General features: G+C 43.6%; 1 protein-coding gene across 1 annotated transcript in view; it reads right to left on the reverse strand.

The window, feature by feature from the left end:
• PTPN14 (protein tyrosine phosphatase, non-receptor type 14) overlaps window positions 1–23742 on the reverse strand; it is a 177468-nt gene that overhangs the window by 20001 nt on the left and 133725 nt on the right. Inside the window, exons 6-13 of the mRNA XM_003802048.2 lie at window positions 23217–23287; window positions 22346–22433; window positions 18053–18141; window positions 14433–14520; window positions 13533–13615; window positions 10652–10709; window positions 6690–6768; window positions 2765–4221 (exon numbers count right to left, since the gene is read on the reverse strand). Coding sequence (XP_003802096.1) covers window positions 2765–4221; window positions 6690–6768; window positions 10652–10709; window positions 13533–13615; window positions 14433–14520; window positions 18053–18141; window positions 22346–22433; window positions 23217–23287 — 2013 coding nt within the window. The remainder of the gene's footprint in view (window positions 1–2764; window positions 4222–6689; window positions 6769–10651; window positions 10710–13532; window positions 13616–14432; window positions 14521–18052; window positions 18142–22345; window positions 22434–23216; window positions 23288–23742) is intronic.

The raw sequence follows: 23742 nt of genomic DNA on the forward strand, positions 1-23742 counted from the left end.
GAAAGTTATAATACTCTAACAGGATGGCTCTGGTTTCTCAATGCCAGCTATCCCAGTGAGGGGTGAGGGTGGGCAGGGTTAGATTTAAATTTTTAGGTTTTTATTTGTTTGTTTGCTTAAAGTTTTTGTGAGAGAGAATGACCCCCCCCACCCCCGCCAAGTTACCTCTTTCATTTGGGAATCTGTTTCATTCCTCTCTGAAGTTTTGAGAAAGCAGTAATTCTAGAAAAATGGTCCCGAGTCCCTCTCAACAGTGTCACTTTCTTCCCAGCTGCACTGTAAGGTGACCCTAATTGGGCCTAAGACAAAGAATAACTAACTTATCCTTCTTAGGGAAGGATTATTGCCTAGCTAGTGAACACTAAAACCCAGTTATAAGTCAAACTATATCTCTTAATTCCTTCTCACTCATCCTATTAGCTTTTTAAAAAAACAAATGACTCAAAAATCCAATCTAGCTTTTTGTCCTCACTGCATCTGACTTCTGGTGAGGGGGCTACAACCAGAGAAGTGTCTTCAAGGCAGGCAGCAGCAGGAGCTGGAAGGACGAGCTATAAAGGCAGCAGGCCAGGACCATCCAGCAAACGACAAGCAGCTCCACAATTACGGAGAAGTGGCAGAGGGAAGACTTCTGGAGGGCTCGAGGGCGGCCTTCCCCAACATCCACTCCCATCAACCTGTACAAGGTACCCATGGTGAGGAGGGCAGAGGAGTATCTGAGATGTGGGGGTGCTGCTGCTTAGACCATGGTGGGGGTCGTGGAGAGTCATCTTGAGCTCAGAGCCACTGGGGCTGTCACCATCTTGCATGGCCCTCTGGCTCACCGAAGAGCCGCCTCATTCTCCTCTAGGGTCTGCTGCTATGCTTAGGCTCCTGAGTATATGGGATTTCAGGGGAAACAACACCAATGGGGAACATTAAATAGAAATGGGATAATCACTTTCTTGAACTAAAAGGGAATGAGTAAAATTTGCTAGCCACTACTGTCCACATAGATGAAAGGAACACCATGGAGGGAAAAACAACAGTGAAAGATCCCCTGTCCCTCTGTGGTTAATTCAAGGAGCTCTAAGGAGGGACCAGGAGCATGATTTTTGCCTACAGGCTATTTGTTTAATTCGGCAAACAAGAGGGATGAATGCGACCAAAATGAGGTTATGAGAACATGTGGACATCATTAAGTATCAAGTTGGCAGGGGAAAAAGCTAAACTGAATGCTTAGACTGATAGGTTCTTGATGCTCATGTTGCTTTTACAAGGCCTGGGGACAGAAGTGTTGAAAAACTTCTTTCTACGAACGAATTACTTTTTCCCACACTGGGAACGCTCTCTCCACACAGCATCCACCCACAAATTTCCCTCCATCCGCAGCCGCAGGCTTCCTTTGCTAGAGGCACAGGTACACCTTTTATAATTTCCTTTTAGGATTACAAACAGTAGAAGAAGTTACATCTATATAAAAAACTCTTCAAACTTTCCTGAACCAAAAGTGTTCAGGGAAGCCAAAGCTGTGAGGTTAAGAATGGAGAATATTCTCAAGGATTTTTAAAAGCAACGAAGTCACTATAGATTAGATATCTGAACCCAGAAACTTGGCTTCTTTCAAATTGAGGTCCTCGATTATTCTTTTCACACCAAAGCCCAGTGACAGGCATGGAAGGTTTCCACATGAAGGGCATCTAACGAGCTCCATCCAGGCAAATGTGAAATTGCCACAGTGAAGTTCCTAAAATAAGGCCTAGCTGCCTTACAGTTTAGTGGTATTGCAAGAAGAAAAGTCAATCAGAATTTAATTCATTATAATTAAATAAATGTTTTTAAGTCAGCAAAAATTTCTAGGACAATTAGCAATGGAGATTTTTAAAAGTTGTGATAATTGAACATGTTTTCTTATTAGTAAGAGACAGACTCATTTTGTCATTCTGTCTGCTCACCAATCATCTGCATGGGTCTTGTTCTGAAAACATAACTGGTCTTCCTCCAGGTTGCACTTTTTAATTATTTTTTAAGAGATAGGGTCTCATTATGTTGCCCAGAGAGGAGTGTAGTGGCTAATCACAAGTGCAATCGTGGCACATTATACCTGGAACTCCTGTCTTGGAACCTCCTCCTCCATTAGCCTTGCATGGAGCTGGGACTACAGGTGTGTGCCACTGTGCCTGGCTCTGAACAATTCTCAAGATGGGGTATTCCCACCTAATACCAGGAGGTATCTTCAAGTGTAGTAAGAATGCATGAATGTATATGTGTGTGTGTGTGAACACGGATGCGTATGAATTTTTGATAGAACTGAGGCTCAAAGGTAAACTTCTGAGTTATAAATCCATTTACTATAATTTTCCTAAACATCTATTGAAAAGAAAATCTGAAACTAAAGCTAGACATATCACCGTCCAGATGATACTGGTGAGCTATCTTGACACACAGATCTTCTAAACAGGAAGTTGGTAAAAAAACGAAAAAGCTTTCCCTCAAGAAAACAAAACACCTTAGTGTTGTAGGGAGGCAAGCTTCTAGCAGTTCACCCAGTTGGGAGTGTGAGCTTGAATAAACATCAAAATGATGTTTTGCACTGATCTTAGCACCTCACCAAAGATACTGATGAGCAGCCAGGAGGGAGAAAGGAAGATGGACGGGAAAGGGGCAAACCCAACATTTTGTACAGTAGAAGATCCCCAAGGATGCTTTACAATGTTCCCACACCCCCTGAATAAGCCGTGCGCCCCCTCCAGTGCCTGAAGCATGCCCAGAGGCAGACACTCACCCTGATCATCATCTCTCTCTCTATAATGCTGTCCTCCAGGGAAAACATTTCCGACACGGGTCTCTCCTTCACGGGCTCCTTTTTGACCCGCTCCTTCACGCTGGTCAGGTCGGGTTCCGAGATGGACGGGCCGAGAGAGGCCCCATTGACGGCAGGCGGGTCGGGCCGGGACACACTGATGGCCTTGGCAGGCCCGTGCCTCAGCACCCTGGCCCTGGCCGCGGCGGGCAGCAGGCTGGGCTGGTCCTGCCGCAGCGCCCCGTTGCTCACGCTCTTCCTGGGCCCCGGGTACTCGGGCGGGGGCTTGTTGGGGATGCGGGCCAGGGCCGCCTGCAGCTGGGCGCTGTACTCCATCTGGTCGCGGAGTGCGGGCATCTGGGGCACCGGCTCGGGGGCCTCCTCGTCCTCCTCACTCTCACTGCTGTGGATCAGCATGGTGGCGTCGGAGAAGGTCTTCTTGTGGTGGTACTGAGGGAGCTGGGGGGCCTCCGCGGGTGGGCCCTGCTCCCGGAGCGTGCCGCGGCGCGCCATGGGCAGGTTGAGCGACTTAAGCGCCATGGCCTCCATGCCGCGCACCATGCTGTTCATCACCTCCAGGCTGTGGCGCTTGTTCACCGAGCCGTGGTGCTTGGTGGCCGTGAGGGGCTCACTCACCTCCTGGAGGGACTGATGGACCACAGGAGCGCTGTCCTCTTGGAAGGTCTTCACAGAGAGCTGCACCTTCCGGGTCACCAGGTCTGGGCTGCTGCCACTGACGTACTTGTGGCGGTGGCTGGCCAGGTCCGGGGTGCTGGTGGCAGGGCGTGGCCGCGGGTAGGGGGGCGGCGGCCTGAAGAGATAGTTCTTGAGCATGTGGGCTGTGCTGTAGTGATGGCTGCCTTGCAGCTGCATGTTGGCCAGCTCCGGGGTGCTGACCGTGTGGGAGATGGCACTGGCCCCCGGCTTGCTGGGCACCACGGTACTCTTTGGGTTCATGTGGTCCGAGGGACCCATCAGTTTGTTACCGTAGCCCCCCTGTGGCCCATAAGCGACGGTGTAGGGGTGTCTCTCCCGCATCTCGGGCTGACTGTACACCAGATCCTCTGGCTGGTTGTAGGCGTGTGTGTTGAGAATGTTGAGGTTTCGCAGAGACTGGCTCTGGCTGTCCGTGTGCACCATCCCCCTCTTCATTTGCCTCATGACTGTCTCATAATCAGGGGTCGGCCTGTAAGAGGGCACGATGATGGCACTGTGCCGGTGGCTGGGGATGTAGTCAGCCCGCATGATGTCACTCCCAGGGATGCTGAGGTTGGAGGACACCGGGGAAGCCTGGATGAAACTCTGTGAGCAGCTGAGGGAGTTGACGCTGTGAACACTGCACACACTGCCGTTGGTGACAGTGCCATTCACATAGTTCAAGTCCAGGCTATTGTGAGAGTTGCAATACAAGGCTTCTTCATTCCCGTGGAAAATGCTGTCTGCAAGAAGTCAAACAAAGGCGCGTGAATCTCCACGCTGTCCCGCCACAGTGATCCTCACACTCATGAGTTGACTTTTAATTTAAATAAGTCATAAAAAGTGAAATCCCCTGGTCTCTACCCACATATTCCACAGAAAAATGGTTAATCTCTTAGAGCAGATGCCAACATATAGAAAGAACACATTAAAGCAGACTGAAAAGAAAAAACAAACCAAGAAAGGCATGCACATTTGGAGTAAGTGTTGTCACCCAGTGTGCAACATGAGATTTGAAATCAGGTACCAACAATGGCCCACATACTGGGTAGACCTGTCCTTTTGTGAAGGGCTCAGCAACAGGCAGTCAGGAACTTTAACAGGGTGATAGATTTAAATTATTGGCCACGTGGAGCTGTTATCCTGATAGCAATGGAAAAGGTCCTTGTACCCAAGAGACTGCTGAGCTTTCATAAAGAAACAAGATGAGTGATGCAGCCAGAATGTCAGCCTGGGCTCGGCGTCTGTAGCTCGAGTGGCTAGGGCGCCAGCCACATACACCAGAGCTGGTGGGTTCGAATCCAGCCTCGGCCTGCCGAACAATGACAATTACAACCAAAAAATAGCAAGAGAATCGATTAAGCCCCAAGAGGGCTGCTGTGAGCTGTGATGGCAGAGCACTCTACCTAGACGACAGCTAGAGACTCTGTCCCCCTCCCCCCCAAAAAGAAAAAGTCAGCATGGCTAGCTCATTCTGAGGGGCAACCAGTGAAGGGAAAATTAGAACCAAAAGTTCTTTTTAGCCATTCCTAAAATCCTCCTTTAGATTTGGTTTTATCACTGAGGTCAATTCAAGTAAAAATTAATTCCAGCTTAATCTCTAAAGAGATTAAAAAGTAGATGGCTAAAGTCAGAGCCATTCTACGCATCTGGTGTTCCTTTAAAACACACACACATCCCCATCCCAAGGAAGGCAACTTCCTGCCAAAACACTTTTCTATGGCCAAAATATATTCATTTCGCACCACAGATTTAAGCTGAGCAAAGCTGAAGAAGGCAAAGTCAGAAAAGGTGACTGAAAATATTCAACTGTCTGAAAAGGGAGAGGGGGTGCAGAGCCAGATCTGATCAGATGGAATAAACAAGGAAAAACTAGAACAGAGATAAACGTTTTGCAATTTATCTACCTTTCATGGGGCTTACTGCCTCCCAGTAGAAACAGGGTAATTTTGCTACTCTGTTTATAAAAATACTCTTTCCTTATTTTAAACGGACTTGATTGTCTTTGTTTTCATATCATACTTTTGTAACACAGAGAGGTCTCAGGATAGCCAGGAGTTGATAACATAGAAACTAATTATTCATTTAATACACTGTCGATATCCAAGGTTTTCCACAATCTCCTTTCTGGAGATGTAGTTAGTCTAATGATTAAGAGACTCTGATTTTCATATCCAAGCTCCACCACTAATCTCTCTCCCAATTTCTATCTATGTAAAATAGGAATAATAATAATACCCATAGGTTTATATTGAGGATTAATTAAATGAGAAAATATACAGCAAGTGCTTAGAGCAGTATCATAAGTGCTCTCTATAAATGTTAATTGTCATCACTCTCCTAGTAGTTACTATTAAAATGGGCTTTTTCACACATTTGCCTGGGAGATGCTATAAGAAAAAAAGAGAAATAAAACAGATTTCCTTTACAAGCAACATGTAACCATACTAAGGAAGGGGCTGGAGAGAGAGGTGAGAAAAAAAGAGGCTGAGCTTGTGTTTTTCTTCCACTTACTCCAGATGCCTGCAGTCACTGTCCCAGGAAAAACTAACTGACCTGCTACAAGCTTTCTGATATTGGCCATGAAAGTGAAGTGCATTCAGTTAGGCTGCACGTGACACTCTCTTCTCTTAAGCTCATTTATGAAAGGGAGGAAAAAAGAACTTGCTATTGCCTTAACCCCAACTCCTTGAGCAGCCAATTCTGGGGAAATTTGCCCCTCAAGGGTAACCAATATTCTAGGCCTTTCACAAACTGAAGCTGCTGGCTACTGTCATTCAGGCAATAAGTTAAAGTGAGAACATCATGGTCATCTTTATTTAACTTTTTTTTCTTTTCTTTCTTTCTTTCTTTTTTTTTTTTGAGACAGAGTCTCACTACGTCACCCCTAGTAGAGTGCCCTGGTGTCATAGCTCACAATAACCTCAAACTCTTGGGCTTAGGCGATTCTCTTGCCTCAGACTCCCAAGTAGCTGGGACTCCAGGTGCCTGCCACAATGCCTGGCTATTTTTGATGCAATTGTCATTGTTGTTCAGCATGCCGGGCTCAAACCCACCATCCTCGGTGCATATGGCTGGTGCCTTTAACTCACTCAGCTACAGGGGCCAGACCCACTGTCATCTTTTTTTTTTTTTTTTTTAAAGCCTTCATTATAGCTTCCTGGTATTCAACTTCTTATCTAAAGAAGGGCCTAGGGCCAGCTGGAGTTACCTTGCGAGGTGTGTGTTTCCGAGTAGTGCTCACCACACTGGCCATGCACAGGAGGCAGGATGTACGGCTGCTGCCTGGGCTGAAACAGAAAGCACAGCAAAGGTGGGGAGGCTGGGCAGACATGGCCGCTGATGTGCCCAGAGAGCCCAGCCCTGGCACAAGGCAGTCCCCACCACCACATCGTGAGGGAGGCATGTGGCAGCTGCCTTCTCAGCCACCCCTCTGACCTAACCATCTTTTACACATCTGCACTCTCGGCTCATCACTAAGCCTGAGGTTAGAGAAATGACAAGGGAGATGTGAAATTGGTTCAAGACTGGAAATGATAAAGACTGAATGTAAGCTTCCACTACATTCTAAGATAGCTGCTCTGTGCCTTCCTTTACAAGAATGACTTAGGACAAGTACATTATTATAACCCATGTAAGAAATGAGAATGAGGGGTACACCCGTTTTCTACTACTTAAAAGTCTACTTGCCAGCCCTACACAGCAGCACAGCTGTGCCTACAATCCAAGTTCAAGGCCCCACATCAGCCTCAAAATAGAAGGAACAAGGCTAGTGTGAAGGTGGGCCCAGTGGCAAACTTACATAATTAACTAAAATGTAACATACAACAATGAGCGTATAGCTCTCCAGACCACTTACTGACCACCCCACTGAAGAACTAAATGTAGAAAGGTCCCTGGCAGGGAATTCAGTCCACCCATCTACCCCTTCTCCCTCAAGGCAGAGTCTTTTCCATTAGTCTCTTAAAAATGGCCTTTAGGCTCAACCTGAGTAACTTCCTGCTGCAGAAGAGAATAAAACTTACAGAGAAAAAATACTTAGATGAATTAAATATTAGAACAAAGGAAATAAGACGATTCACTAATGTGATCTATAGCAAGTCAAGCTCCATAGGTCTCAGCTTCCTCTCCATCAAACAAAATTGCTCCATCCCCCTACCTCAACCATTATCTTTTTTATTTCTATATTGGGGTTGAGGTTAGAGTTTGTTTGAAAAAAATTTTGATGTGAAAAAAATCCTCAAATCTGTAAGCCACTAAACATGGTGATCTTATATTTCTCTTACTTAGCCTTATAGATTATTATTTTAAAGATAACTGTTTTACCAGAGAAGCAACTGAGCTCAAATCAAGAAACTCAAAGCCAGCAGGGGTCACACTTTCTCAGCATCTCTCAATGGAAAAAGAACACTTGCCAGAGCTTAAACGGGGTAAGTAACTCATTTGTCATTTTTCTCTGCCACAGACAATGCTTGAGCATCAGGACAGCAAATAAAAAAGGAAATGAAGACAACAGATCTCCAAATTAAATGGAGCCAAGAGAGCAGAACTGAAACTAAATTAATCTAAGGAAGTAGTTTAAGGTACCAAAGAAAAGATGCTAGATCACTTTTAAATATCCCCAAGTCCCCCTTTGGCTGATTTTTGAGTTATAATTCAAAAATATTTTTCCTTTTCTTGGCAATACATAATTCAACTCAATTTTTCCAGGGTAGAACAGCCAGTTGTAAGGCTTAAAAAAAATAGCAGGGAGGGAGTGGTACAAGAGAGGAGAAATACATGGTGAGGCAAAGTTAGTTCACTGCCTTTTCTTGCTTATTAAAAAAAAAATCACTAAGTACTGTGTTTCCCGGAAAATAAGACCTACCCAAAAAATAAGCCCTAGCAGGATTTCTATAATTTGTTAAATATAAGCCCTACCCCCATAATAAGACCTAATGATGGGTGTGGCTATGCAGCATATCTGCATAGCCACGCCCTGCATTTCTGCGCAAGCAGTAAGGAAGACTGGAATACCTTTTATCTGCCACAGCTCCTTTCTCCGAGCTGTTTGCACTTGCACAGGTGTGCCTGTGGTAACCATGGTCGCAGGCATCCTATTGCACATGTGCAAACGGCTAGGGGAAAGGAATTCATTCATCACCAGCGCCAGCCCCACCAAGGTCAGCCCTTCCGTCAGGTTCCAGAAGAAGATGACTTAACTGTATTTGAATAAATTTAGACTGTTGCATTATACTTAATAAAAATAAGACATCCCCTAAAAATAAGCCCTAGTGTGTCTTCTTGAGAAAAAATAAATATAGGACAGTGTCTTATTTTCGGGGAAACATGGGTAAGTAACTATTTATGAACTGGTGTAAGTGTACAGGCAAAGGATGTGAACAGCAGATCCTCTGAATACCATTTCAGGATCATATCATTTATTTTATTTTTTTGTATATTCTAATATATTATTCCATTTCTTTCCAGATTTGCTAATCAGAAATGAATCACATGCCATAACACAGGCTGCAGGCAGGAGAGAGGAAAACAGCACTGGGCAGTCTTGTTTCTCAGCAAAGAAGCCCAGAGACAATGTTATCTGGTGTTATTTTCATTCACTATAAGGAACTCGTGGTGAAATGGTTTGAATCTAAAGGGCAGAGGAAAGGAGGAAGCCATGAGTTGGATCAGGCTTCCTGCAGGCCGTCTTCATCCAAATAAGATAGGCAAGCCTCTGCGTTTTCTCTAGATAATCTGGACAAGCTCAGACCACATGAGAGTCTTTAAACACGTTGGCTCCCATGGTGTTTCATGGACATGCATGAAAAATCGTCTCACCGACACTGCGACGCTGAAGATAGGAAAAGGAAAATAACACCAAAAAAGGAGAGTAAAGAAACCAGTCCATGAATAAATCCATTGGTGTTCTGGAGGGGGGGAGCTGAAAGCCAGAGGGCCACCTCAGGAATTATCATGTGATGATAAAATGGCTCAACTCAAGAATTCTAAAATTCCATGTCTATGTATTTTCCAGAAAAAAATTTTCTCCAAACTTTTATCTTAAAAGACAAGTTAAAAACATGCCATAGGGTATAAAATGCATCGGAAGAAAATGCATCAGGTATAGTCTATCAACTTGAAGAACCAGTCATCCAGAAAAATAAATAGGTTGTGTGTTTATTCTGATTTTGTGTGAAGAACTGTGAGTTAGAATAAGCAGAAAACTTTGAAGGAAACCAACTCTTCACATCTTTCTATTATGTTATCCTTGAGTAATCCTAAAAATAAAACATAGCTGAAGACAAAACACAGATATTGATATTAGAACTGTGTTTCCTCATTCATATGATGAGGATAACAAAACACAGCAGCAGCTAAGGCTATGCAGAAAAGTGAGATCCGTTAAAATTTTTTTTTGACGGTTTGGCACCCGTAGCACAATGGTTACAGTGACAACCACATGGCTGGCGGGTTCAAACCCAGCCTAGGCCTGCTAAGCAACAATGACAACTACAAAAAAAAAGTAGCTGGATGTTGTGGCAGCCGCCTATAGTCCCAGCTACTTAAGAGGCTGAGGCAAGAGAATCGTTTAAGCCCAAGAGTTTAAAGCTGCTGTGAGCTGTGATGCCAGCGCACTCTACGGAGGGTGACACAGTGAGAATCTGTATCAAAAAAAAATTTTTTTTTTGACAAATAAAAGCCTTAAAATTAGAAAATAGCCATTAATTTCCCCCACTGGATACCCTACTTGATAGTCAATTTAGAGTCATTTAATTCTTACACATTTAAAAAGCATTTTCTGAGTAGTTTATTAAGCTCTATCTATGATAGTAAATAAAAAAAAAATTGTAGAGCTTATTGTTGGATCCTCTGTTCCAACAATCAGAACAGAGGATCAAGGAGATAAAAACATACTACACTTTGTATGTATGTTGGAGGACCATCATCTCATCAGCCTGGAATAAGACTTACTCACTGGGGTAAACCTAAAGCCATGCTTAGAGTCATGATAGACATGGACGGTACAGGAGGAGACAGGGGAAAAAATGGATGGCTTGGCAGAATGATGCGCTTCTGTGTTCTCACAAGATCTTACCCAATCATGATGCCCTACCTATCTCTCCTCTCAAATTAATAACAAACAATACTCAACAGTCAAGACCACTGGATTACTGAAGATTCTATACATACCAGAGAGGATCGGCTCCAGGTAGGCTGGCGTCTGATGGGAGGTGGAGAATTTGACTGCCTACATAAAAAATTGAAAACATGAGAATGGTCATTATTATTCACCAGATACAAAGAGACAGACAAAGAGACAGACAAAGGAGGGAAAGAAGAGGAAAACAGATAAGACTGGTTAAGACTTATACCAAGTATAAACTCTGCTTATTTCTGGGTTGTGATCCTAAGAGCAATTTTGATTTCCTTTTTTTCCCAAAAACATTTGGAGAATATACTAATTTTATAATAGTAGTTTTTACAAAGTATTACCATGTTTCCCCCCAAATAAGACCTACCCCCTAAATAAGCCCTAGCAGGATTTCTATGCATTTGTTACATATAAGCCCTACCTCGATAATAAGACCTAGTGATGGGCATGGCCATACATTTCGGCGAGGAGAGGAAATCTGCTGAAAATAAGCCCTGGTGTGTCTTCTTGAGAAAAAATAAATATAAGACAGTGTCTTATTTTCAGGGAAACACGGTAGTAAAAGAATGAGGTTTATTTCTATAGAAAGATTATGAGGGAAATAAGACTGAAAAATACCATTACGTGGATTTTTTAAAAATTGTATTCTTTATACTTTTGTGTATGTGTAAAATCTTTCATAATTAAAAAAACCAAGGAAAAATATTTTAAAAAATGCTTCTAGTCAAATCAAAATCCAAAACAGATAAAGTATTTTTGAGTATGGCCCTTTAAAGGTACTTTTTAAGGTAATATATTTTATAAATATTTATCTGATCAGATCCTTTCTAGACTGAGAACAACACAGATTTTGTTTTAATGTGGAGATAAAAATAAACTCGAAGTATTAGCAAATTCTTAAGAACTGAAATCAAAGTTGCTTTTCAGCAATACAAATAAGGGTTCCCAAATGCCATCGGAATGATTTTCCTAGTCCTCGATGTTAACATAAAAAAACAAAACAAAACAAAATACACCAACCCCAAACCAGGATATGTAGAATTTTTCATCAAGTTGAAGTTCCTCAATTTAAAGGATTTTCCATAATCTGAGATTTTAATTCTTCCTACATTTTTGGTGATAAAGTATCTTCTTTTTTAATGAAATGGTGATAATGTAGTTATGTTGAATTTTTTAAATGACTGGCTAAATCCATTATTATCAGATGTGTGATAAACACAGTCGCCCTGTTTTTTATATGTCAAGAAGCCTAAGAGCTGCCCATCCAGATGACAAACAGTGGGTCTGCAGGAGCAGAAAAACCTCTGTGGTCAGAGAGGAAAGATCTCTAAGGAAGATTGCTCTGAGATGCTGCTGCTTTTACAAAGTTACAGAAGGATACCCCAGGTCATAATTAACATAGTACCGAGCCTCTAAAACTGTGTAGAGAATTTCAGCATGCGTGTGTACTTTTTAGAGAGTGTGCTATAAGTTTTAATCAGATAAGAGGCTAGAAACCTCTCATACCTGGTTAGGAAGAAGAAAGGAATGGTTGTTAGAGAAGGAGAAATGAAAAACAGAATTTCTTCTGAATTTTCAGTTTAATATGTGATGTTCGCTAATATTGGAAGAAACGACCAGCAGAGAAATAGAAATATTCAGCAAGTTTTAAAGTAAACCCATTCACTAAGAAGTGGTTAAACCAGAACACAACAGTGAAATACGCTTACTTCTCCAACAGTTTTGTTTATTCACCCTACAGACGTCAACTATGGCATTCCTGTTAGTGTCAAAGCCACCCCCACAGGTCAAAAGCAGGAGCAGAGCAGAAGGGCACAGAAGCTGCCCAGAGGAACCCGCTCAGAAGAACGGTGCGTGGGGATGCCTGAGAGAACGTGTCTGGAAGAAAGATTTGGCTGCTCGACTTTCCACTCTTTGCTCAGCCTCCTGATTCCTATTTGCAAACTTTGCTGGTAGATCTAATACTACGAGATACAGTTTCAAACCCTGACAGTGACTAATTGCAGTGACTGGTTTGAAGAGCTTCCGCTGTGTGCAGAAAAAAGTCTGGCATGACCTGGGGACCCAGTTATAAAGCAGGAACTGCTCTAGGCCAGTACTATGCATACTCCTGATGTGTCCACCGTGGGAGTGGAAAGGCAGTTCTTCTCTTGCATTTACAACCCTGACGCTCTTTGAAACAAAAATTAAACACATTGGGTGCCCAAACCGCTGAATGCACTCTGCTAAGGAACGTCTTTTGAAGGCGACCAAGGTAAAGACAACAGGAGAGTGAGCCCCAGCACGCCACATCAGAGGTCAAACCACATGTAAGTGCCCCCATCACACCTCCCTTTATCACTCTTTATTTCCAAATTAAATTAAAAAAATACACACGGATTTGTGACATCTATGAGTGTCTTCCAAATCGTCCTCTAATTACCCTGGCCTCTCATTTGCAGTCAGGTGACATGACCCAGGAGCACACGCAGGGTTAGCCAACTGTGTAAGCGAAACAGGGCTGAGGATGACAGGAGCTTCTTCTCTTTCAAGTTGGCTTGTCACTCTGTTACCCACTTCTGAACACACTCCACATCTGACACGAAGGGGCACCCTGGCAAATTGGGAACCGCTCGGCTCCTCCAAACTCGGAGCGGAGGGTTGGAAAGGCACTAATGTGGGCCGACCCATCCAGGCAGTCAAGCACTCGCAGGCGATGTGTGAATTATTTTCTCTCTAGGCACAAGTGCTACGCTAGACACTCTTCATCATTAAAGTTCTGTCACTCCTGCCCGGCTTTAAGTTACTTCTTTAGCTTCTACAACGAACGAGGAAAAGAGTGAATGGAAATAGCAATCGGCAACCTCCCTCAAAGACATGAATTTAATCCGACAAAGCCATCCAGGGAGAGGGTGAGTTAAATGGTAAACGTTTACTTACTCCGTGCAGATTTTGTTTTGTTTGTAAAACTTGTGCCGTGTAACAAATAACCGAGAAATATACTTGGCATTTTCGATATCATCCTTAAAAACAGAACAGAAAAGAGTGAACATGAGTTTGATTAGGTATACATTTCCCTAAGATTCCTCTTGGGGTCGGGGTTGGGGGGAAGAGACATCACTTTCTCCCTTCAAATCAACCACAAAACAGCAGGCTGAGCCAGCAGGCCGACCAACCTGCCGGACTGCAGCAACAGCCGTGCCTACGAGGCCTACTGAAGAATGGCAGAAAACTCTGCCTGCTGTGCAACCCTTTATGTCCTGACTGATGAATCAGCATGTCTTCAGGTAATTCTAGATCAAGTGCATTAAAAATAAATGGCTGAATCAAGGCAGAGCATAGAATAAACAGTAGATATGGTTAAACTGGAGACAGTGAGACGTATGAATGGCCTGGTTCTCGAGGAGGCCCTCGACAGCTTACTTCAGATTAAGCGTGGGCCATGATGGGGAAGAAAATTCAGGTCAGCCAACAGAAGCAAATGCCGTGCAATATAATCAGGGGCTACCCGATGAGGCCTGTAACCAGAGAGCACGGGAATGCGGCACGCCAGACAGTGTGCTCCATCACAAGTCAGGCGGGTGGAGGAATCCAAATGTTAGGGTCAAAAGTCAGCTTGGAAACCCAGTATGTTGAACATGGTATTTTACCACTGCTGTTCTGAAATGAGTCATGGTAGCACTGACTAAATGCTAAAGCATTCAATAGTATCTCTGTAATATAGAATACTGATTCTCCCAAGGTACAGAGAGCACGGAAAGGATATTACGAGTTGAAAAGTCCAATAGCTGGGCTGCCTGTTGCCCATCCTGCGTGCACCCACCAACGTTGCTTACTTACCGTGTGAAAGAGGGCAGTCTCTTCTTTGTTGATGAGCTCGACCAGAATGGCAGACTTGTTATGGGTGATATTCCCGATGTCATTCCACCTGGTTGAAAGAAATGGAACTGAGTCTGCCCATAGTTGTCCCAGACGTTTACAATCCAACACAGGAGCTCGCCTGTGGCTGTGGAGCTTCACTTTACAAATTCGAGCCACACTATTTTTCAAAAAGCTAAATGTTCCTTCTCTCAAAAGAGAAAAGTAAACATAACATGTATTCAAATACCTAAAAATTCAATGTCAAATATCTAGATAGGACTGTTAATAAATAGATTCCTTTATAACCAGTAAAGAGGAAAATTTGTGAGGGACCTTTGCTGCCTTTATTTCTACCCAAATTATTTCCCATGATCCCTACTTTTTAATGATGGGAGAACATATACCATTAAAAAATTGTATGTTTCCAAGAATCTAAGCAGAAGAAGTCATTTATTCTGTGTTTCAATGTTCACTACTAACCTTCAAAAAAACACCTAACACTACTTAATTTGACTATGCTTTTTTGTTGCTGTTTCTGTTCTGTTTTGAGACAGAGTCTCACTATGTCACCCTCGGTAGAGTGCTGTGGCGTCACAGCTCACAGCAACCTCAAATTCTTGGGCTTAAGCAATTCTCTTGCCTCAGCCTCCCAAGTAGCTGGGACTATAGGCCCCCACTATAACACCCAGCTATTTGTTGTTGTAGTTGTAGTTGTAGTTGTAATTGTTTAGCAGGCCTGAGCTGGGTTCAAACCTGCCACTCCCGGTGTATGTGGCCAGTGCCCGAACCACTGAGCTATGGGCCCAGGCCTTGACTATGCTTTTGTGATCAAACATACACACACAGGAAAACAGACTTTACTTCCCATTCTCATGGAGACCTTATCTAAAATGAGATACACCAAAATAAACCCTGGACAAAGGGAGAAAAGCTACTGCTTCCCGTTCTACTCATAGCCAATTTCTCACCCTCTGTGACCACTATCTCCCCTTCACTCAGAGCCCGGATCCTGCCCAGTGCCGATTCACCCTGTCACGCACCTGCCCAGTGCCGATTCACCCTGTCACGCACCTGCTCAGTGCCGATTCACCCTGTCACGCACCTGCCCAGTGCTGATTCACCCTGTCACGCACCTGCTCATTCCTTTCCCTTCCAGCATCTCCTGCCTGGACAACTTCTTTGAGACTCAGTTCAGGGGTCACTTTTTCTGGGAAACCCTTTTTCTTTCTCCTACCACTCTCATGTGAGAAGGACTAATTGCCCTCCTCTATCACCTAATTGTATTTCCATTATTATTTCTAAGACTAGAAATATAACTAGGTCACAGGGTGATCCCATCCTGTATAGGGGTTCTGCTTTCTTGATCTCTATATTCTAAGACCTGAGCCAAGTACATGGCACAGAGGACTCAATAAATGTTTGCAAGAAGAATGAAGAGTAATAATATTCCCTCTCCTCTGTACAGAGTATGATTCTGACATCGACTCTCTAAGGCAGAAAAGACAGCTATTGTTGCTCCTTCTTTAAAGAGGAGGCAATTTAGGCCCAAATGACTACCTGAAGTAGCTATATTCACTCCGTTCATCAGCAGTGAATTTTTCCTGGGGTTCCAGAATTTCTGCCAGAGAGCTCTCCATTCTACAGTTTTTAAGTTTATCTGCTGGTGCAACACTCTCCTTGTGATCTGCCCTGCTTGCTGCCGACCTTCACTTCCACCAGATTACATCTACATGCACTCATGGCTACGCGCTCCTCAGTGAAGGTATCTCCAGATAAGAGATATTTAGTTTCCTCTGGCTCCATTCCTTCAAATCAACTGCCAAAACCCTAGATATACTCGGCACCCCACAGTTCAACGTCAATAAGTGGCATAATTAACACAACATTTATAGTAGAAGTAAATTTCCATCTTGTAGAGGTTTCAAGATAAATGAGTCTGGAGGCAGTTTTTAAGGAAACTGAGCAAAACCTGTGAGTGGCTTATGTTCATCAAACTTGCAAACTGCTGTTCTCTTTCATTTTACCTCAATAGCTGGTGTGTAAGACTTGTGTACTTCTCTTCTGTAGGCTCAAGGAGGCTCTCAAACATTGATTTAACTATGGGGAACTGGTAGGACAAAATGCTGGGATAGCTTTGAATGGGCATATAGATTTATAGTGACAATTCTGCACATATTTACATATTTTACTGCGTTAAGTCACAATTTGTGGCAGGTATATGGAGTTGACTCCATGTTCAAAAGTCAAACAGTTTATTGTACAGCCCCAAAGATCTCCCTCTCGATCTCTCCAGTCCTGCCTCAATAACCTCTCTAGACAAAGAGGAAGGAAAAAAACATAAAAATAACGTCAGGGTGGGGATGTAGGGAAATTAAAAGCCAACCAGGAAGCTTTGGGTTGGAAAACTATCTCAAAATGACGTGCAGTTAACTGCTAATCCACAGGGTACATGGCTGGCCAAAATTCACTTCCAAAAAGGTAGGCCATGCTTGCCTCTCAGAGGTATTTTTGATTATCTGCCCTGGTTGCCCAGTTCTGCCAATCAGAAGCACACACAGGAATGTTGTTCTTCTGATAAATAATGAGCCACATTGCCCTTGTAAGTGAAAACAAGCACTGATCGTTGACATTACAACAGAATCTGTGGCCACCCATACAAAATGAGTGTATTCTATGCAGCCCTAAAGAAAGATGGAAACTTTACCTCCTTCATTTTACATGGATGGAGCTGGAAAATATTCTTCTTAGCAAAGTATCTCAAGAATGGAAGAAAAAGTATCCAATGTACTCAGCCCTACTATGAAACTAATTTATAGCTTTCATAGGAAAACTATAACCCAATTATAGCCCAAGAATATGGGGAAAGGGGAGAGGGAGGGAAGAGGAGGGGGGAGGATGGGTGGAGGGAGGGTGATTGGTGGGATCACACCTATGTTCATCTTATAAGGGTACATGTGAATCTTTCTAAATGTAGAATATAAAAGTCTTAACACAATAACTAAGAAAATGACATGAAGGCTATGTTAACCAGTTTGATGAAAATATTTCAAATTGTATATAAAAACAGCACACTGTACCCCATGACAGTATAGTACACAGCTATGATTTAATAAAAAAAAAAATGAGTGTATTGACATATAATGTGGGGGGAAGACTTGTATATCTCTACACTAGTACTATTCCTGTTAAAGTTCTAAAATGTCAAAATAATTTTTATAAAGTGATTGCATTCTTGTGGCATGTGCATGTGGTTAGGCAGAAGGTACGAGAAAATGGAAAGAAGCCAATTAGGATTTAGTGACCAGAGAGCTGATTTCCAACCAAACTCATGGAGCTTAGTTCTACTCTTCTAACTCAGTGGGGTTCAACAATGTATTACTTGGAGTCAGGTGGGAAGAAAGGATTTCCTCTTCCCAACCAGGCCTCCAAGAAGAGTGAGAATTTCTCCATAACTGTTATCCTCATCCGAGTTGAGAAAAGCTCAACTCTGATCCACAGTCTGACTCTTAACTCGTTTGGATCAGTGTAATGCTCAGTGTGGTTTTCTAGAGTCCCTCAAGGGGGAAAGTGAAAAAGAAATAAAAGGCAAATAAGACTACCTGTATATTACTGCTTGTCTTCCAATTCTGTTTCTCACAAAAATCCCCATAAAGAAAATGCCAAGGTGCACACTGTTTCCGTGATTGTCCTGCGTAAGATCAACAAAAGATACCTGTCATGAGCCACGTTCATTACAGCACTAATCACGACAGCCAAGATCAACCTTACTGTTCATCACAGTTGAATGGAGAGAGAACATGTGGTATCTGTGCACAGTGGAATACTATTCAGGCTTTAAAAAGAAAGGAATTCTGTCATTTGCCCCAGCATGGATGGAATTGGAGAATATTATGTTCAGTGAAAGAAGCCAGGCACAGAAAGACAAATACTGCATGTTCTCAGTCAAATGTGGGATCTAGAACAATTGATTGAACTTACAGAGGCAAAAAATATAATAGGAGTTACCAGTGGCTGAGGAGGGGGAGGAATGAGGAGATGGTCAAAGAATACAAATGCTCATCAGGAGGAATAAGAAATAGTTAATAACAATGTATTGTACTCTTGAAAATCTCTAAGAGTAACTTTGAAGTGTTCTCACCATGAAAAAATAAAACCCAATTATCAGGGATGATACAAATGCTAATCAGTTCAATTTGGTTATTCCACAATGTATATCTGTTCATAACATTTTGCACACCCATAAATATTGCCATTTTTGTTAATTAAAAAATTATTTTTTAAAAAAAGATACTTGGGATAAAAGAGATCAATGGGTCTTGGGGCGTTTGGCTATAGCCTACCCCTGGGTACCACATCCTATTTCTCACCCTTAAGTAGAAGGAATCACAAACAACAGCAGGGCAACAAGGCAACCAGTGGCCTGGGGGAGAGGGCAGGTCCTCAAGGAGCTCACCCACTGCACATCCCAGTGAACTATATCTACATCTATATATATATAATTTTTCAGTTGTCACAACATATTCCCAGCTTAAAAGCAGATATTAGCATTTTCCCAGATCCATTGGCCATTTGGATTTTCTCTTTCTTGAATATCTATTAAATAACTTTTTCTCTCTCGCTCTTTTTAACCTTTCTCGGTTTTTGTTTTTTAAATTAAAGTTATAGATGCATAGTTTGAGGAGGTGGATGTCCTTCAGGGCTTGCTTAAAGGAAACCAACAGCAGACCTGGCCCCACTGTCTCCTCTATCCAAAAGTGCAACTTTCACCTCTTAAAGCCCTACCATGTGTCTCTTTGCAGCCACCGTACATGGCCCTTTCAGTGGAGAACCTCGTGTTCCTTAGTGTGGGGAAATTTTCTCAGATCACTGTCTTAGGTCTATGTCCTCTGTTCGCTGTTTTTAGATCTCCCATCCTTTACACATTGAACATCCTTAATGGGTCCTCCATTTCTTTTATATCTCCTACCCCCCACTTTCCCTCATTATGGTTTTGGGGGTGAGATTATTCTCAATCTTCTAATCTATTAGTTTTTTTTTTATTTCTGATGCCAAACATTTAATTTTTGATTTCTGAAAAGTCTTTTTATATTTTCTAAACATTGCTTTTCATGAGCACCTTATTCCTCAGAGAGGCAAACTGGTTCTGTTTTGTGGTTCTTTGGGGGGTTTTTTGTTTGTTTTTTTGAAGTTTTGGGCCGTGGCTGGGTTTGAACCCACCACCTCTGGTATATGGGGCCGGCGCCCTACTCCTTTGAGCCACAGGCACCGCCCTGTTTTGTGTTTTTACTTGTTGATTTCTGAGATTCATCAGAGAGGATTTTAAGCAGGTAGTTCTCCCTGCGGAGTTCCTGCACTTTCTGGTCCATTTTATTTTCACGGTGTTGGTCTCTATCATTTCCAGTGGGGACTGGGTAGGGCGCCCTGGCTGTTCATCTTCAAGAATAGGATGCCACTCTTGCTGGGGAGCTAGCTTATGAGCATAGGAGGGACTTGTGGACTTTCCTGCTGGATGAGCTCTGGGACCTATGGTGGGGATCCCACATGTCTTATCTTCAATCTGGTCTATTGGTCCAGTCAGGTACTTCCAGGCTCCTGCCAAAGAGCATAACCAGCTGCCAGGCTCTGAGAGTGGAATGGGAATAGGATCCAATATCTAGTAGATGTTCACTCACTCAGGCCCTGCAGTGAAGTTTTGCTTTTGATGGGGGAAAGTTCTCTCTGGAGCAAGACAGGGCCATGCCCAACTAGGACTAAGAGGGAAAAGAAGAGCCCTCCATTCCCTAGAAGACTTGATCCTGTTCAAGACACAAAGACGACGGGGTCCCTTCTCAGCGACCTCTTCTCAACCCACCCAGCAAAGCCTACATTAGGATAGGAGTCTTCAAAGAAGGATAGAAAAAGGGTAAGTCACCTGCTAATGAAAAAGCAGAAGTGTCAGGAGAGAAAGAAATGGGTATGAAGAACGAGAATGGTCTTGGTGACTGTGAGCAGCTGAAGAGATGAGTTATAGAGGTTGTATGTGGCACAAGAAGGTAGGAGATAGAGACAGAAAAAGGAAAATTCTGCACAACTACGTCGCTGGGCACTTTGCCAGTGAATCTGTGGTGCTGGGGCCTCAGGAAGAGTTGTTCTCCAGGGCGGGGCACTGCAAAAACCATGGAGGGGATTCTCCAGGTCGCTACTCTACCCAGTATGCTGGAGGCAGTGCCCTGGTCAAAACTTAAGGGCGTAACATGTCATCTTGTAACAGATCAAGGTTCCATTCTCTGTCCTGCCCATCCCAGAAGCACCCTTCCCCATGACCGTGTGCTCCGACTATACAAGGAACTCAGGCTGCAGCCACACAGGTGTGTGTGCAGGAGGAGGGCACACCTGTCAGGAAATGGATGGCATTCTTTCAGCCTTGAAAATTTTTAAGAAACCACTCATGGAAAATCCCACCCTAGAGGTGTTCTTTCCTCGGGATATATCATAACAGGTTTTTTGTTTACTTTATCTGATCAGTAAGAATCTTTACCAACCAAAAGGGAGTCCAGCCCCATGCACAGCCTTTCCCCACATACTTTCCTGCCTCAGGTCAGCAGGCGTCATGTGCTCTGTCGTTGGTCACCTTAGTCATGAGCGAGTGGACATATGAGGAAAAAGCAGCACGTAGCCAGTCCCACCCTCCCTGCAATGAGTCAGCAGCGCCTCAGAGGAAGGTCTGATATCCTCCTTGGCCTCCCTAAAGAACATCCTAAAAAGTGCATCAGAAAGCAGCACAGCGGATCTCAGCATTACCTCAACTGCTTCTGTTTCCCACAGCTCAGAGTTACTTGAAACGACAGAAGCAAATAGCCGCCACAACAAAACCCCCAACTGTCAGGGATAGAGAAGTCAGTTTTCTAGAAGTGGAGAGAAGTTTACTCTGATTTTTCAATGACCCGAAATATCATGACTATATATGGGCTGCTGAAATGTAAGTGGGATGCAGATGGCTTCATAAGGCATTATTGCAAGGAAAATGGATTACAACCCTATGAAGGGCAGCCATTAGAGAAGCAAAAGAAAATTAAACAAATCTGAAAAAGAGCCATTTAGCCCTTTCCACAAGCCGTGGCCACCCTGCTCAATTCTCCCTGATGCGCATGGGCAGTTCTCATTAAGGCAAATTGCAAACGTGCAACAGAGGGGGAACCAAACACGTATAAAACAGCCCGTGGAGCCAGTCTGGAGTGAAATGTCTGCGCCGAAATGGCAGGCCTCTCCCAAACTGCCGAGATGTGCCAGTTGCTTTAGGTTTCTGATAAAACTCCAGTTTTTGGAAAGTTGGTCATCAGAGAGCAGAAAATGAGTTTGGATTATGGGCTCAGCTCTATAAATGACCATGCACCATGACCCCCACACACACTTCAGGAGGGGGATCTGGGCAAAGGATGTGAGTTTCTGTAAAAACACCAAAGGGGCTGAGACCCACACTGGAGGGCCCTACAGAGACAGAGAAATAAAATATAACTGCATGCAAGAAATGTTTCATTCTACCTCATCAACAATTATCCCCGCATCAGCTCCACGAAGAGACAAGAGAAAAGCGTAGGGAGGAGAAGTACTGGCCAGGGTCTTGATCAGTGTGCACATGGCATTAGCTACCTGTCCTGTCCTGAGACTGGGTATGACTCTTGACACCTCAAGGCACTGACTGGTGATTGGTACACTTAGACGGCTGTCTTATAAATGAGCTACACAGCTGAGACCATGGAAAGCTCCAGAATTTTCCTTTTGAAGGTAAACTGGACTTGCCACTTAACAATAACAAGGCCAAGTCATTCTGGCCCGCTGTCACCAACACTCCTTTTCCAAGTACCGGTGCTATTCCGAGAAGGCTAAAGCAAGGACAGGGCACAGCACGTTACCTTCATAGGGAAGATTTCCTGTCCAAACCCATCCAAATGTTCCACTTCATTGATGTACATAAGCTCGGCTTCTGCTGGCAAGATTCCACTAAAATCCAAAATAGCATCAAAGAAGGAAATGGTTAAGGGCAGCCAGTGGAAGAGCATACCCTCCTGATGGCAAATTCCAGAGCTGTGGTTTAGCTCCCCTTTCTGGGAAGAACAATCATTACCCAACCGTGAGGGTATGGTGCATTTCTAAGTAATTCATTAACATCTTCCCCAGTAGCCTTTTACTCAACAGGGAATAGTAAGCGGAAGGAAAAGCATTGAATTAAGAGCCAAAGCCTTATAAACACTAAATAATTATTCCACACATCCCTGCAAATAAGGCTGTCTGCTTTAAACTGAAGATATTTTGCTCCTACCCAGGAGAAATCTCAACTCCTTTTCTTTTTCTTTTCTTTAAAAAGGAAAAAAAGAAAAGATTTATTATGAGGATAATATTTTGGGAACCAAGTGGCCAAAATAAGGGAAACTCTGATCCCTGCAACTCTGGCATTGGACAGGAAGGATGTCTGTTTCCCACTGGTACAAATCAGCCCTGATATCAAGCTCTTGGTGTTTCCCTAAGTTAAAGTCCTTTTTCCACCTTCTCTCCCAAGGAAGCAATGGAGGTCTCCACGCTCAGCACAGGCCTCCCCAGGCTGTCAGACAAGAGGGCAGTTTTTAAGGTCACAGATGCCTTTCTCAGTGCAGAGGCACAGAGCTGAGTCATACGGAAGAGGCACAGCTCACTGGCTGGGTCCAGGAGTGGGAGTTAGGGAGATGAGTGCCTCCCGCCCCAAGGACACCACACCCCTGCTGGCAGCCGTGGCTCCCCCTGCCTTACCTGTGGGCTTTGTGTTCCTGGGCTACCTTCTGGGTCAGCTCCTCCAGAACAGCCTCTTCTAAGGCCAAATCCTGCAAGAACAGACAGCACTGAAGGTCAAATGGTCAGGGCATTTGCTATTTTACTTGCAAACCTTAAAAGCCCCCTTGTCCAAAACACATTCTTTTTTTTTTTGAGACAGAGTCTCACTATGTCGCCCTTGGTAGAGTGCCATGGCGTCACAGCTCACAACCTCCAACTCTTCGGCGTAAGCGATTCTCTTGCCTCAGCCTCCCAAGTAGCTGGGACTACAGGTGCCTGCCACAACACTCGGCTACTTTTTTTTTTTTTATAGCAGTTATCACTGTTAGCTGTCCTGGGCTGAGTTCACTAGCCTCAGTGTATGTGACCGGCACCATAACCACTGTCCTACAGGCGCCAAGCCCCAAAACATGTTCTTGATTAGTCTCTTATTCTCGCTCTCTCCTTTACTCCTACAGAATTAAAGGCTCTAAATTTTAGGACTGAGTTATAATTTTCTCTGTCA

The sequence above is a fragment of the Otolemur garnettii genome, unplaced genomic scaffold (genome assembly GCF_000181295.1).
Source record: "Otolemur garnettii isolate 467f Iridium unplaced genomic scaffold, OtoGar3 scaffold00229, whole genome shotgun sequence".
NCBI lineage: Eukaryota > Metazoa > Chordata > Mammalia > Primates > Galagidae > Otolemur > Otolemur garnettii.